At 36.5% G+C, this 17,930-nt stretch overlaps 1 protein-coding gene across 7 annotated transcripts in view; it reads right to left on the bottom strand.

The window, feature by feature from the left end:
- Positions 1 to 17,930, bottom strand: part of AKT3 (AKT serine/threonine kinase 3) — a 304,267-nt gene that overhangs the window by 77,578 nt on the left and 208,759 nt on the right. For all 7 annotated transcript variants that reach the window (XM_042976947.1, XM_007076970.3, XM_042976948.1 and 4 more), the window contains 2 exons: positions 15,738 to 15,803; positions 14,355 to 14,423 (listed from right to left, as the gene is read on the bottom strand). In XM_042976947.1, coding sequence (XP_042832881.1) covers positions 14,355 to 14,423; positions 15,738 to 15,803 — 135 coding nt within the window. The remainder of the gene's footprint in view (positions 1 to 14,354; positions 14,424 to 15,737; positions 15,804 to 17,930) is intronic.

Here is a 17,930-nt window from a genome sequence, read left to right as displayed (position 1 = left end):
TCCTTTGTAATAGTAAAACAAACAAACAAAAACAACCAAAAAACAAAAAAACTTAACTCCAGAGTAACAAAATATGTTCAATTTCAATGACTACATTCGCTGCCATAATATCTGTTGAAGCTGAAACTTAAATATCCTAAAGACAGTAAGTAAGCAAGCAACAAGAAATGCCAGTCTGTGCGACGTACAGATTAACACCTCCCCTGGGTTTACGAAAAGACAAGATGAAGAGAATGGCTCTGGCCCACCTGCAGGGAAACTACTGGATGACTGAAGCTGTCTTAAGTCTGTTTAGACTGCCGTAACAAAATGCCACAGACTGGGGGTCGCTTGTAAACAAGAGAAATTTATTCTCACAGTTCTGGTGAGTCCAAGATCAAGGCACTGGCAGACTGGGGGTCAGGTGAGAACTTCCGCTGTATCCTCACATGGTGGGAGGGGCGAGGAAACTCTCTGGAGTCTCTTTTATGAGTACACTAATCCTACTCATGAGGGTTCCATGCTCATGACTAATCACCTTCCAAAGACCCCACCTCCTAATATCATCACCTTGGGGGCTAGGTTTCAACACATGAGTTCTGTGGTGAGGGGGACACAAATACTCAGTCCACAGCAAATACTACATATAAAACCGGAACAGTATTAATTACATTATAAAACAAACACCTGAATACTTAGTATTCAAGTACTTTGAATGGAAGGATACTCTGAATGCAAGCATTCTTACATTTAACAGGCAATTCATAGAATTATCTTCTAGACTGTGTCTACCCTCTTCACAGGCTAACTCCAGAGTCTGCATTAGTTTTCAAGGAAAGTTCTTTCAGAAACGATTGTGATATAGACAGAAGAACAAAAAATGCTGTATTTTAATAGCCTAGTTAAATTAAAATTTCTTGAAATACAAATTAAACCTTTATGATGTTACAGAAAAAATGAAAGGGATCTAAGGTCAAAGTTGCTGGACACTGAAACACTTGGTTGGTGGCAGCCGTGTTAGCCATAAATTATCAGTTAAATGCCTCAAGCCCTACAGCCTCTACCTCTTGGCCTCTTCTTACAAGTAGGAAAATATATGAATTCTAGATCACCAAGTAGGTGCCTGATATCTGAAAAAATAGCCTGTCAACTGGCAATTTTTAAATTTTTTAAAATGCTTATTTACTTTTGGGAGAGACCGAGTGTGAGTGGGGGAGGGGCAGAAGGAGACACAGAATCCAAAGCCGGCTCCAGGCTCTGAGCTGTCAGCACAGAGTCTGACACGGAGCTCGAACCCACGAACTGTGAGATCATTATCTGAGCCGAAGTCAGATGCTCAACCAACTGAGCCATCCAAGTGCTCCTAAATGGGCAAGTTTTAAAGAAGTAATGCAAGACAAGTTAAGAAAATTTTCGGTGATTAAAAGTCAAATAATGAAAATACTTAATAATGCGAAAAGTACAAAAAATAATTTCCTTTTAGGGATGCCTGTGTGGCTCAGCTGGTTGAGTGTCTGACTCTTAATTTCGGCTCAGGTCACCATCCCAGGGTTGTGGGATCGAGCCCCATGTTGGGCTCCACACTGAGCATTGAGCCTGCTTGAGATTCTCTCTCTCTCCCTCTCCACCCCCACCTCTTGCTTATGCCCTCTTTCTCTAAAACAAGTTTTAAAAAATTAATAATTCCTTTAAAAAATAATTTTAAATTCCCAATATACTATTACAATTTAAATAATTTATATGAAAATATTTTATTGAAACTACATTAACAAGATAAAGAAGAGATTGCTCAGTTCTACCACATTAAATATTAACAGGTTCTTCATTTGGAAAATAAAATATACTTTTAAAAAGGTGAATGTTCCCAAGGTCATTATTTTAAAATATTTGTATTTATTAGGATATATGTGAAATATCTGGGCTATTTATGAAACATATCTAATACCAATACAATAAAAATAATAAACATTATCATTTTGAGCACTCAGGCAAGTGCATTCTAACAATCATAAAAGCTACATAATGTTATCTCCATATTACAGACGATTAAATATAGTAAGTTGAAGTGACTATTCCCATATTATCACATTAGGCATTATTTTCGAATACCTCTACTTGCTGGGCACTGTACTAAGTGACTTACATGCATAATCCTCAAAACGCCCCTTATAAAATAGGTAGATTCTTATCTGCATCACAGAAATGAGAAAACTAAGGCTTAGAGATGGCATAAAATTCACCTAGTGTCCCATAGCTATTAAGTGGTAGGGCTGAGTTCAAACTTAGGTCATCTGTCTCTAAGGCATATCATCTATTTATTACACTAAAACTACAGTTTCTATGAATTTGAGACAGTCAATGTATAAAGTATTCCGTTAAGAAGAAATCTCACTCATGAGTCTCCTTCATAATTGCATAGTATGAACTGCATAGGACAAAGAACTTACTACAGAGTGCAGCTTCTCAAGGTGCAGAACGAGAAGACGACAGCCACCCATCGGTGCTGAAAGATCAGTGCATAGCTACGTGCTGCAGTCGCATCTCAGAGCTGCTCTCTTCACAGCCTCCGAGGTGCAGCTCCTTCCCCGGTACCTGCTTCCCCATCCTTTTTGCAGTCAAGTCTCAACTCTAAGTGCAGGTTCCTCAAGCCAGGTAACTCAATTTATAGGAAGTAGGTTCTCCATTCCCTCTCATAGCATCTGTTCGGTGCTATTACAATACATTTGTTAGGTTTATTTTATGACTGTTTTACTCACCCCAGTGCACCCTAAGACTGGAACACAATAATCACTCAATAAATATTTTTCTTCTTTCTTTCTTTCTTTCTTTCTTTCTTTCTTTCTTTCTTTCTTTCTTCTTTCTTTCTTTCTTTCTTTTTCTTTCTTCTAACGTTTATTCATTTTTGAGAAAGAACACAAGCTAGGGAGGGGCAGAGAGAGGGAGACAAAGAATCCTAAGCAGGCTCCAGGCTCTGGGCTGTCAGCACAGAGCCCAACGCAGGGTTGAACGCATGAACTGTGAGATCATGACCTGAGCAGAGGTTAGATGCTTAACTAACTGAGCCACCCAGGCACCTCTAAATATTTCTGAATGAATAAACAAATCTTATTTGGAAAACATACACCTTTAAATAGTCCACTGGTCAAAGAAAACATGACTTGATAAATTAGTAAATTTGGGAAAAGAATAAGAGACATTAAAACCATGTAAAAACCTATATAAGATTAAAAATATGCTATAAATATTCATATAACATATAACATAAAATTGGTTTCTACAGGGAAGTTTATACATGAAATACTTCGATCAGAAAAGAAAAAAGGCTTAAATAAATGCTGTAAGTTTCCACATTAGAAACAAGGATAAGAAAAGCAAATTAAACCCACAGTAACCAGAACGAAGGAAATAATAAAGAGCAAAAGTCAATGAAATAGATAACCCAAAATAAGAGAAAAAAATCAATAAAAACTACAGCTTAAAATATCAATAAAAATTATTAACTTTTAGGAAAAATGATCAGAAATAAAGAGAGAAGACACAAGTTGAAATATTAAAAGAGAGACACGAACCACTGCTCCCAGACACTGATGCAATACCAGGAAACATTAACAATATTAAGCAGGGGTGCCTGGGTGGCTCAGTCAGTTAAGCATCTGACTTTGGCTCAGGTCATGATCTCACAGTCTGTGAGTTTCAGCCCCGCATTGGGTTATGTGCTGACAACTCAGAGCCTGAAGCCTGCTTCAGATTCTGTGTTCCTCTCTCGTTCTGCCATTCCCCCGCTCATGCTCTCTCTCTCAAGAATAAATAAACATCAAAAAAAATTTTTTTTAAAGAAAACAGTATTAAGCAAATACACTTAAAAATTTAGATGAAAGGAATAAATTATTGGAAACACATAAACTACCAAAGCCCACTCAAGAAAAAATAAAATGCATGGCAATATATCCATGCACTTTATTTCATATATATATGTATTCCTCCCCACCCTCCACCATTCATTGTTATAAGCCTTCTTAAAAAGAAAACTCTTGGTCCAAAAATTTCACTGATAAAATCTACCAGAAAACAGAACAGGAAGCAATGCTTCCCAATTCATTTCAAGAGGCCAACATTATCTCAAATGCAAACCCAGAGACATTACTTGGGGAAGGGAAAAGGAGGGACCTAAACAATATTACAAGGGAACAAAGATTTAAAACTCTTAACAAAATCTTGCAAACTGGATCTGACAACACATGAAGAGGATAATACCTCACAACCAAGATGAGTTTATCTAAGAAATTCAAAGTTGGTTTAACATTAAAAACTCAACAACAAAATTCAGTATATTAGCAGAATAAAGAAAAAAAACCATATGGCCATCACAATAGAAACAGAGAAATCATTTGACAAAATATTACATCCTATAAGGATTTTTTTAAAAAAAGCTCAGCAAAGTAGGAATAAAAAAAATGTCTTCAACTTGATGAAGGGCATCTATGAAAAACCTACAGCTAACAACATATTTCTTGGTGAAAATATGAATGCTTTCACCCTAAGATCAGATATAAGGCAAGAATGTCTGCTCTCACTATGCTATATAACACTGTCCTGGAGTTCCTAGATGGTAAGAAAAAGAATAAAAATGCATGAGATTAGAAATAAGTAAAACTGCCTCTATTCTCACATGATATGATCATCTACACAGAGAATCTCAACATATTTACAAAAAATATTTTTAGCAATTGAATGCAAGATTCAAGGGGAGGAAGTATCAATTGCATTTCTATATATTATCAACAAACAATTCAAATTTGCAAGTTCAAACCAATCACTTATAAAAACATCAAAAACATAAAACAGTTCAGGGTAAATTTAACAAAAAATATTCAAGACCTGTGCACTAGAAACTACACAATACTGCTGAAAAAATTAAAGAAAACCTAAATAATGGGAAAGATATATCATGTTCATGGATCAGAACACATTATTATTAACACATAAATTCTCTCCAAATTGATTAACAGATTTAACACAATCCCAATTAAAATCCAGGAGACCTTTACATAGAAACAACAAGATTATTCTATAATTTATATGGAAATGTTAAGGAAATAGGGTTGTAAAAACAATTTTTTAAAAGAACAGAAGGGAAAGACCCAAACTGTCTAATTTTAACACTTACTCTAAAGTAAAAATGCTAACGATAGTGTGGCAGGGATAAGAATGGATAGATCTAGATCAATGCAACAAAACAGGGGGCCCAGGTATCAACCCACATGTACACGGTCAACTGATTTTTGACAAAGGTGGCAGGGTAATTTAGTGTGAAAAAGATGGCATTTTCAACAAATATGCTGAAACAGTTAGATATCCAACTGTTAAAAAAAAAACAAACAAACAACTCTGACTCTTATATAGCACCATATACAAAAATTAACTTGAAATGGATCACAGACCTAAATTTAAGTGCTAAAACATTTAACCCTTTTAGAAGAAAACATGGGTTGGGGAGGAGTGGCGCACGTGGGTAGCTCAGTCAGTTAAGTATCCAAGTGACTCCAGGTTTTGGCTCAGGTCATGACCTCGAGGTTCATGAGATTAAGCCCCTTGTCAGACTCCTGTGCTGACAGCACACAGCCTGCTTGGGATTCCCTCTCTGCCTCTCTCTCTCTGTCCCTCCCCTGCTCATGCACATTTTTTCTCTCTCTCTCTTTCTCTCTCCCTCCCTCAAAACAAATAAATAAACTTAAAAAGGAAAAAGAAGAAAACACGGGAGAAAAAATTTTAACTTGGGTGAGGAAAAGATGTTTTAAACATAAAATGCACAAATCACTCATATACAAAAAAACCCTCATGAGATGTATTTCATCTAATTTAAAAGACTTGTCCTTCAAAAGACACTTGTAAGAAACCGTATCAGTGGTTACAAGGAAGCGGGTGATGGGATGCACGGACTGTAAAGGGGCATGAGAGGTTTGTTAGGGTGAGAGAAAAATTCCCAATTAAAAAAAAATGAAAAGGCAGACCACAGACTGGGAGAAAATATTTGCAAAACATCTATATAATAAAGCACTTGTATCTAGAATATATGAAGAATTCTGACTACTCAATTTTAAAAAAGACAAACAACCCAATTAAAAAGTGGCCAAAAATATTTTAGCAGATACTTCAATAAAGAAGACATCCAAATAGCAAATCAACAGAGGAAAAGGTGTTCAATATTATTAGTTGTTCAGGAAGTTCACATTCAAACTACAAGCTACCACTCCACACTCACTAAAATGGGTAAAATTTTAAAAAGACTAACCATGCCAAGCGCGGTGATGATGCTGAGTAACATCTCAGAAATGTAAAATGAAATTTGGCGGTTTCTTACAAAGTTGGACACACCAGAGGACACAGAAATAGCATTCCTAGGTATTTACCCAAGTAAAAATATATGTCCATATAAAGTTTTGTACTGAAATATTCACAAGAACATTTTTCATAAGAGCCCAAACTGCAAAGAACCCAAATGCCTATCGACTGGTGATTGTACAAGCACATTATGATACAAAAATGTAATGGAGTAAATCCATAAAAAGAAACAAGCTACTGATATATGCAACCATTTTGATGAATTTTAAAAGTAACGTGCTAAGTGAACGGTGCAGAGCACAAATGACTACATACTGTGTTTGGGGATTATACTTTTTTGGGGGGAAGGGAGATAATACTTTTTAATGTTTAGGTATTGTGTTCCAATGCCCTGTGTTTTCTCTTCAAGGTCTCCAATTGTACGTACATTGTGTCTTCTGTTTTCACTTTTTGGAAATGCTCACTCTGGGTAATCCAACCTTTGTGTGAGAAGTTTGGTTATCCTGGGGCACCCAGGTGGCTCAGTCGGTTGGGTGTCTGACTTCGGCTCAGGTCATGACCCTCGCAGTTCGTGGGTTCGAGCCCCGCATTGGGCTCTGTACTGACAGCTTGGAGCCTGGAGCCTGCTTCAGATTCTGTCTCTGTCTCTCTCTGCCTGTTCCCTGCTCACACACTGTTTCTCTCTTAAATATAAATAAAACATTAAAATTAAAAACAAAAACAAAGTTCGATTATCTTGAAAATGCCATGCCGTGCCATAACCACATGGAAAAGAATTGTGGAAATAGGCAAATGCCTGATCGGTTCCTACAGTTCCAGTCAGATTCTCCAGTGAGATTCTAGATATGAAAGTAAGCCTCTTAGATGTTTAAACCAGTGAAGGCTTTGAATTATTACCTTAGATGCAGTGATATATTGGTTTAATGATTCACTGTAGGAAGCCAGCCTTGAAATATTATAAAATTATGCTAAAGTATATACTAAAAATATTCCCAAACTTATTTTGCCTTAAACTTTACATGCTAAAGTGAATTTTACAATGTATCTTTCTTGGCTTGGGAATTTTTGAAAACACATCGGACGAAAGCAATGAAACTCTGATATAACCTACATAATATATTCATAATTAAAATGGTGGGCAAAGAAATTAACTTGCCAGACTCCTAACACTAAAGATATTTATACACACATAAGTTTAGTAAAAATTTTAAAGTCATCGCTATGAATATGAAATGATACTTTTAATTTAAAAATCACCCAAATCACACCTCCATAAATTAGTGAGCAGAACTACAATTTCTCACTGTTGGCACTTCTGCCTCACGTGAATTTGAAACGACAGACTTGGGTTCACTGAAGACAAACAATGAAAAACCTAAAGTATGAGAAGATCTCAAGACTGGCATGAAACTGAAAGTCATATGCAAACAACGAAATGAATTTTTTCAAAGAGACTAGTATAGTGTACAATGAGCACAGTGTCCGTTCATCTGTATCCACACAAAGAAAATACAAGGGTGTGAAGAATTTATCAGGTGAACAAACATTTCTACACAGTGACTGTCCTTTACCCCCTAACAGATATCTTAACTTCCAATTCCAGCCTGGAGAGAGATTTACAGAGGTCTGGAAAGAAATATGGCTGTAAGATTTGGGGGAAGAATCCTAACTAGAGGCATCCCAGTGTTGTTTTTTTGCTTTTATTTGTCTGATTTTTTAAGATTTTAAGTAATCTTATGGAACTCTGGTAATACCTGAGCTACAAAAAGAGATGACTTGGATGTGTTGGCAGCATGTCACTGGTCATATTACTGGAACGCTTTCATAGTATGTTCTCCAGATGCTGGACGGCTGCTTACCACAGGTGCCCTGAGTTCGCTTTCACAGCCTTGTTCCAGTGAGCTCTGAACTAACTCTTGTATGTTCCATCCTGTCACCAAGGTTCACACCTTACATCGACCCAAGAAAAAGGAAGAATCCATGCTTCTGCTTAGGAACTCGTCAATGTCCAATCCTAGCACATTTGTCAACTGTTATCTTGCAGGATTCACTCTACTCTGTTCTATACATACTTGGCTTCACAGGCTTCTCCTGCCTGGCTCCTTCTGTCCAGGATTCTCCTTAGGCTTCTCTCATCACCAACACCTCTCATGTTGATATCCCCAGGCACCATTCTTGGCCACTAATGTCCTAACTTTACATATTTTTCTCACAACGGACATTTCTTCCCTTCTTTGGTTTCAGCATTGCTGATGAAGCCTATTTGTACCTCTGACCTAACTCTTCCTCCTTGTTAGCCCCAACAGGCTCCTCCAATAAATGATGATCATGCCGGGACTCATTCCTCTTCCTGTGTTTCCTGACTTTTTGAATAGCCCAGTATCCACACAAGTCCCCCCAAGCAACAAGCGGAAAACTGTGCCATGTTTTTCTCTTTCCGTTTAGTCCTTAAATCCTAGAATTTTATTCCTTCTAATATTACCTCAATTAATGACTCTTAACAGTTTATAACTGGATGACGAAAAACCTAAATGCAGTCTCAGCTGAAGTAGTTTCCCTGTTTCCAATTCTGTCTTCTTCAGTCCAAGCTTCATATTGCTACCAAGTACTCCTCCTGAAACATTTTCTTACAGAAATCCTTCCACGATGCTTCACTGTCTTCAGGATAAAACCCAAATTACTTGGAAGATCTGTCCTAATACGACACTGAATACTTGTTCATACACTTCTGACTTTCCTCTGCAGGGCTTTAGCACTGCCCATCCTGTGTTGTAGCTGGGCAGATGGGGGAGAATTTGCATATTCCTGCACATTCTACACATTCTATTGCCTTGTTTGGAATGCCCTCCTTCTAAGTTACTGATGTAACTTAGAGTTCAACTTAAGTCTTAGCATAGCAACCACCCAAGGCATTTCTCTGGCATTCTCTCCTTTTCTCTTCCCTCTTTCCTCCAGACGGATTCAAGTGCCCATTCTCTGTTTCCCATAGCAATCAGTGTTATCATGGCAATAATAACACTATTAGGTATATACACACTCTCTTGTCTATAATCCCAATTAGAGAGTCATCTTTTAAAAGAAAGTACCAAGTTTTTCCTTATTTGTGTATCTGCTGAGGTCCAGTCAATAGTAGTTGCTCATTAAATATTTAACAGGCAAATGAATTCTAATGGAATAGGTTCTGAAGTTCATACATAGCTTATCAAGTATAATCAAAATCATTCCTGAAAAATTCCTGAGGCAGGTGCTACACTGGAGACCCAACATACTGTCTCAATATAGTTAAGCTCAGCACTTCTTCCTTCAGCAACGAAGTACCATTAATTTCTTTAGATGAACATCTGTAGTTATGATGCACTTAATGACAATGTTTTCTGAAAACTATGTGTTTTTAAGCACTAGGGTTTGTATCCCACGAAACTCTATGGAGGGCAAGTAGAAACGAACATGGAGTAAAAGAACAGCAAACTTACATTTCTCATCTTGAGGTGACTGCCAACATACTTAACAAGAATGGAAGAATCATCAAATCCTTCCTATCTATCTATTATCTTTCTATCTACTGATCTATCTACTGTCTATTTCTATGATGTCCTTTGCTGAGCTTTTTACTTTGAATTCATATAAGTTAATTGCAATTATGATGTGATTCCCATTGTACTGATATGCCTATAAAGACCTGCTGATTTTTTACAATCGATATCTTCTCACAATCCACTTCCTGAATAATCAGGATTATTCAGTGCTTTCAACAATACTGGCCAACACAGGGAAGATAACAAGCATGGCCACGAACATGCTAAATTTCCATGCCGTCTACTAGGCTGAAAGAAGTTCATATATTCACAAAAATGTTAAGAAAAAGAATGTCTCAACTGTTGTACTTATATTTCATGATAAACATTCCAGAACACAGGCTCAAAGGATGCTACTGCTAATGAAAAATCAAGACAATAAACACAAATTAAGTAAAGACTGGGCTAGTTATGATGATTTCAATAGGCCCACTAAAGAAGTCCATCTCAGGGCACAGGTGAGATACAGAGAGGTCTGAATATGTTGCCGTTTCATGAGCACCACGTTTACCAGAGCTTACTTTCCAATAGGTCGGTCATCTCCTACCCACATCTCCTAGTTACCACCCAGATGTTCCCCACTGGATAATTCCCAGCGCATCGGTGAGTATTGGTATGGACAGCCTGCCTGTGTGAGTTTACGGCTTCCCTTGCTTTACCTCTGTGTCAACCTTATTTCCAAACAGAAGTACTCTGTTTCGTATTTTTTCTACAGAAATTGAGTTTTCTGCATTTCTAGGAAGCATCCCTGGGCAGAATAAGTGTCATGGTGAACCTAAAGCAAAACCAAAATTAAATAAGTCACCATAAGGATATACTGAACATAGATTTCCTTCAGAGAAACAATAAATTTAAGAAGAGAAATAAACACATTAAGTTCCAAGAACAAAATAACTATTTGTATTTATGAAGTACATTCAAAATGTATTCAAAAGTATATTTGATAACTTAAAAGAGAAAAACTGGGAAATTACAAAAAAGAAACTTTCTTTGCACTAAAAGTGTATAAATACAATCAAATTTTCCAAATGTATCTATATAGATGGCAATGCTATAATTGCTATCCATGCACATACAGAATCAGTTCACCTGCTGCAATCCATTAAATAATTCAGTCTTTATCTATAACACATTCTCAAAACAGAAATTCCGAAAAAAGAGAGCTATAATGTAGGAGTTTCAGTGCTAAAGAAAACCATCTGGCTAGTCTGAAAATCTGCTTTTGTGTGTAAAATTGTTTCGACAATCATCAGTTAATTAATCTCAGAAGTATGCTAGAGTGTGGGTGCCGCGAGCCCCCCCCCCCCCGCCCCTCCCCGAGGCTCCGAAGCTTCCCTCACCCCACCACACAAAACCCTCTCCCTCCCGTGAAGTCCCGTGGTTCTTCATCTGTATTTCTGATACAGGTGATAGTTATCACTCTAAGCTGAGTGTGGGCTTGGTACCTTCACCACATGACTACAAACTCTTTGAGGGGAAGATCAAGGTTTAATTCAGATTTTATGCACCATACCTACCCTAGTGCCTTGCACAAAGCCTCAAAAAATACATATATTTTATAAATACACTCAAAGATACTCCCTCCTGAAGAAACACTTTCAAGTTTTTGGCCAAAATAAACTACATAGTACATTACTTTCTATTCTTCTTCCTACTTCTCAGCAGTTTCCAATTTAAAAATCCCTGTTGATCCCTGTTCCTGGAGAGGATTTATTTATCCTTTTCATTTATTTATTCATTCAAACCATCCAGTAAATATCTGTCAGGTTCCTACTCATGCTAGGTAGTGAGTAAGTTTCTGGCATTTGACCAGCTCAGAGTCTAGTAGGAAATATATAAAAGTAAATAGGTTAGTTATAAAACAACCTGGTAATTGTTATAATAGATGTAAACACAAGATACTGTGAAAGAGTAGTTCTCCAAGTTTTTGTTTGTAGAGTTTAACATTTTCCCAATATTGTCTTCCCTGGTCATTTATCAATCCATCCATCTGCCTGCCTAACTTCCCTCCTTCCTTTTTTAAATACATGTTTATCTGTAGCACCAAATACAAAAGCTGCTGAAGAACACATAATTGAGAAATAAGTCCTCCCACCTGGTCCCCAGTCACTCGGTTTATCTTCCCAAAGGTACACACTAATGCCCAGTGTATAATTTCAGAGAGCATAATTCCAGAGAGAGTCGACGCATCTATAAAAATGCACATCACATACACATGGTCCTGCCTTCGTTAAATCATTACAGTGGTGGCATGCTTTATACTCTGCACCGTGTTTCTTTCATTTCATAATGTATCTTAGAACTTGTTCTCTATCAGCCCGTATTGAGCTGCCTCGTTCTTTTTAATGGATATAAAGTATTCCACTGCACAGATACAGCAGTCTCCTTACCAAAGGTACTATGAATGCTGCACTGAATGTATTTATCCAAATTCCATTCTGTGGTATATCTGTGAATATGTATGTGGATAAATTACTGGAAGTGTAACTGCTCTAAGAATACAAGCACTTTTTATTTTGATAGATACTACACAAACATCTCATCAACTTAATTTCCCATGAAATGGGAAACAGCCACCCTCATAATTTAAATTATAACATTTATACAAATGGCTCCCAATCCTGTATCCATAGTTCTGACCCCGTCTTTATCCTCGGTGAGATTTCCATGCTATTTCCACATACTCATTTCCTAGGAACCTTAGGAAAACCCTTTTCAAAACCAAATTTATAATCTTGCCCTCAACACATTCTCTGTAATTTCACTATATTAGTTCTCCCTGATTCCAACCAAAAGCCACTTCTGATACCTCTCTTTCTACCCACGACTAAATAATTGGTCATGAACATGTACCATGTACCGATCTTGCGCAACGCCATGACATTCATTTTCTTTGTATTTTCCCAGATAACATGTGACCGCATGCCTGGGTTTTCTCATCCAACTACTCAAGTTCTTCTGGCCCCTGTGCTCATCCTGGTAACTCTGCTCACATGATCCCTCTGCTTGCGGAATCTTCTCAAATCAGTTTCCTGCTGAAGTCTCATTAAGCATTAAAGGTCTGCCCTAAATTAGAAAACCCCATAAAGGATTTTCTAATATGACTTTATTAGCACTTAGGTCTTTCACTATACATTCTAATTTATAATACACTTCTATGATAAAATGTAAGCTCCTTCATAGAAAGATGATGTCTTCACACATTCTGATAAGCCCACACTGCCTGGTATTTAAAATGTGGTTCCCAAATGAATGAATGAATTTTGCAATGAACTAATTCCTACAAGTCAGATAATTCTACAGGAGAAAATATTCTATAGGGGATATTTAATTCATTTATTTTGGAAAAATAAGACTATTTTAAGGTCTGTGAGACAAATTCCCTATTTAATAATTAAATTTGTTTTAGAAAATCCACAGTGTAAATATTTCCAGTTAGCTATTCCAATAAATTGAAATTTTCCCTCACATTGATTTTGATCAAAAATACAGAGGAGAAAGGACAGGGAATAAAGGAATAGGCGAAATGTACCACTAAGACTGCATTTGTCTTCAAAACTACAAAAGCCTTTCAATTCTGTTTTTTTTTTTTAATAATTTTAAAAAATGTTCGTTTATTTATTTATTTATTTATTTTGAGAAATACAGAGTGAGAGCTGGAACGGGGCAGAGAGATGGAGGGAGGGAGGGTGGGAGGGAGAGGGAGAGGGAGAGAGACAGAGAGACAGAGACAGAGAGACAGAGACAGAGAGACAGAGAGAGAGAGAGAGAGAGAGGGAGAGGGGGAGAGGGGGAGAGAGAGAGAGAGAGAGAGAGAGAGAGAGAGAGAGAGAGAGAGAATCCCAAGCAGGTTCCATGCTATCAGTGCAGGGCCCAACACGGGGCTTGATCCTATGAACCACAAGATCATGGCCTGAGCCGAAATCCGGAGCCAGATTCTTAACCCACAGAGCCACCCAGGTGCCCTGACCCTTTGAATCTCTTCAAATGCGGTCAAGGTTACTCTAACTCCTATGTAAATAAAGAGGAAACTCAGCCAGGATGAGACTATGGAGTACTGTTAAACCGAGTTCAAAATTGGTTACATTATCTTTTGTAAGGTTACCAAACACTTGAGGAAGAACGTTGTAGAAAGCATTAAAAATCCTGTATTTCCAGTTTCCAAAATTAAATAACACGATTTCAAAACTTGTACAAGTGATAAAATATTTCACACTTACAAAATATAGGAAGAAAAAGAATATGAGTATGCTTTCTAATATATGAAAAAAGTTTTAAAAAAGTGACCATTACATTTCATTAGAAATTATTCAGTTCCCATCTACTCCACAGGAGAAAGAGCTACACATATCTCTACAGCAAAGTACAGAATGGTTACACCATAACTTCTATTTTAAATAATTTTTTAAAATGATGACAATACTACCATGCATATGCTGGATTGACTTCTTGACTCACCTCTCCCCCATTAACATATTCCATCACAAAACACAAACGGTCTTTTGTCTGGAAGGAATATTTCAAGGACTTGAAATGAAAAAGAAAAAATGTTACATTATAATCCAGTATTCTTATAACAATACCAAAATAGAACACTTAGAAACAGTAAGCTTGCTGGGTGAAATGTTCTTGCCCTTAAGAATCTACCTACTCCTTAAGAGTGTGTAAGCAAGAGTTCTGAGGAACATAAAACAAATTCTATTTAGATCAGCATTGGATATTGTTAGGGGAAAATTAAAATTAAAATTTTAAGTAAAAACACACTTAGTAATTTTGACGAGCAACTCTCCATCTACTGTGCCGTCTATTTGAGACTGTATTAGTGCCCGAAGTTCCCACCCATGTAACCTTAGAGCGAGGAAGACTCAAAAATACAGCTAGAGTAGTTATGTTCAGGCTTCTAATATAGTTTCACTATTTGCATACTAGGTACAAAACATGACTGAATTCAACAGAGTTGGTTCATATAATTGTGTAAGTTATAAAGACAGCAGAACTTTAGAGCTATCTTAATATACTGGACAATATACACCCAGCAACGTAACAAAGTAAGTCTAGATATCTGGAAATTCCTACTTTACATAATGCTAAATCTTTAAAATGTTCTCCCTCTTGTATGTCTACCTGTTATTTTTAATCTTAATACATGTCTTCAGAACCAAGAACATACAGAAACTTGGCAAATTATGTCTCTATTACAATCTAAGAACAGGACTGAAAAAAAAAATCAGTTTCTTTCAAAACAAGTAACATGCATATAACTCATAGTTTATACTTTGTCCAGTCAAGAAAATACATCATGACTTATCCTACCTTTAATTTAATGTGTATTCAGTCTTCCTGTGTTTCTGAGAGTACTCTATACCTAAAAGAAGTCTCAATTTCTATAAAAAATATTCAGTAAAGATATCTGCCTTTCATATTTGAAGAGAATGCTGCTTGATCATTTAAATATTTATCAGAAGCCAACAGACAAAGGAAACAAAATCCTTACATTTAACACTAAGAAATTCTTTTAAGTCTACCATTTTCTCAGTGCTCTACGTATATTTGCTCTGGAGTAATTTGTTTTTGTTTTTGTTTTTGTTTTTAAGGCAGTGAAATTCATGAAGGGAAAAAAAAGTCTCAAAAAAAAATAATGGATTACAAATGCATACATATCGTAAACTTAATCCACACACTGCAGTAATTTCAAAGAAACAAAACTTCTAGTCTTCCCACAAAGAAAATGGCATACCTAAATGAATTTTATTTAAAATGTTATTTTTCATGGCTTAGCTTTGCACAACTCCCTTAAATTTAAAATGTTATGATTATAACATCTGTCCTTCAGCCACTTACTGTTAAAAAGGGGTGTCTAGTGTTCTTTAACACTCTGCTCTCAGTGAGAGTGTGTGCCACTTCATCCTACAAAAGAAAAAGGCAAACCTTTAATATATGTACTAAGCACCAGGGATATAAAATTTTCGCTATTTCTCTACGAGCCAAAGAGGTTAAACCCAGAGGCAGAAAAAGATCTGAAAAGACAATGACACGTGTCCTTTATTGCTGGGCTTTTCCTCCAAACCTCCTCCAAAAACATCCAATTACTTATTTAAATCAGATGGCTGCAAAGTGTAATGAACCATATAAACTCAGTCAGGCTTAATCAAAATATACTGATAATGATACAAAAACCACCAAAAAGTTATCAGGGACACAGATGATTAAATAGCTAAACCTTTTCCCTTGAAGGCAATGCCTTAGCAGCTAATATTTAGGCATGGAGTAGTTATTATTTCCAAGTTCGTAATATATTTTATTCAGGGGGATAGAAAGGATATATTTTAGGAAAGATCACAGGATCTATAAGTCTCCTACTTAAAAGAAAAATCAGTTACCAAAAATAGGAACACAGAATATACACATTAAGATTTAATTTTCAACTATACATTTTAGAAATAGAAACAGAATATAAAAATTGTTATCTTTTTTGCATGTGGCTTTTTAACTTGCTTCTTTAAAAAAAAAGTCACAACCTACTTTAGGTGACAATTTAAAAAATCTGGGTGTATTTCAAACCAAAAATAAGTGTATTTCCCCAATTTTGTACATAAATCTCATTTTGACATCAAAAGTGAACTAGGAGAGATTTTCTTCAACATATGGAGAACTGGAAAAATGTTTCATATTTCAAAAATAACACCATCTTAAAGAAGAAAGGAAAGGAAGATCACTGCTGAAACTAACACAGCATCTCCGGTCTCTGCTTCTAGCAAGATCCTAGACAAAGCTCTTGCGGATCCATGTCTCCACACTGTCAGCAAATCACAATTAGATCAGAAGTAAGATGTGAAGAGTAAAACATCAGGGCACCTCATTCTAGTTATCATCTGACCTTAGACCTCAGAGAGAAATGAGAAATAGATTGATCGAAGATGCTAAGATCCCAAAGCCATTCCAAGAGGGCGGGACCAGTCATGTCTGAACAAGGCCAGTGTAATTAATAACACAGTGCTCAAAACTAGTGAAACAAAACATCCCTCCTATCTGTTTGATAAGAATCAAGCTTTAGTGCTCAATCTGAAAGCCTCTGTCATATCATACTATAATTTTTAGACAAATCAGAATAATACAAAATAAATCAGAAGCAGAAATGATACCATAACTTACTGATTTCCACACCTACAGCCCCTAGCATAATGATTAGTACACAGTAGACACTTAATAAATGTTGGTTGAACTCAACTGTTTATCACAGGAATAAATTCCAGTCATCAGGGGTGTGAAACTTCATTTATTCAATCACTCATCCCTTCCAAAAATATGCAACAAATGTATTCTGGGCTTGTTCTGTGCCCTGAAAACGGTACAAAGACAAGGATCCCTGCCCTCAGGGAACTTTCAGTCTCTCTACACAGATGGTGATCAATGTTAGTGGGGAAAAAAGCAGAGAAGAGGGTGACTGCAATTTATGAGCATCACATAATGAAACATGAAATATATAATGAAGCATTAGGCAAGTGGATACTCTGTGACATACAGACCCAAATTCATTCATTAAAAAACAAAATCCTTGGTGGGCAGTTACTAAATGATAGTAACAGTGCAGGTATAAAGTGGTTTAAAAAAAAATCTGAAAGCCTCTGTCATATCATACTAGAATTTCTAAATAAGAATAGCACACATTTTAATACAAAATAAATCGGAAGCAGAAATGATACCATAACTTACTGATTTCTACACCCACAGTCCCTAGCATAGGGACTTGGAGTCATGGAGCTACAGGCTAGTGGAGAAGGCATAACAGATGGGTAAATATCCAATTTAATAAATAATTACTAAGCCTGATAAGGAATATTAAGAAAAAATTACCCCATAAATGGGGTAAATAAGGAAAACTAACATTACTGGGGGAGTATATAAGTTGGGTAATATGTTGATGTGGGGGGCAGGAGGGGTGATATAATCTGATTTCTATTTTAAAAGTTTACTCGGGCTCCGCTGAGCAGAAAGACACAAAAAATAGGAAGGATGGGGACCCCTGGGTGCTAG

Source organism: Panthera tigris, chromosome F3, assembly GCF_018350195.1.
Source record: "Panthera tigris isolate Pti1 chromosome F3, P.tigris_Pti1_mat1.1, whole genome shotgun sequence".
In the NCBI taxonomy this organism is placed as follows: domain Eukaryota; kingdom Metazoa; phylum Chordata; class Mammalia; order Carnivora; family Felidae; genus Panthera; species Panthera tigris.
This window is presented reverse-complemented; position numbering and strand designations above follow the sequence as displayed.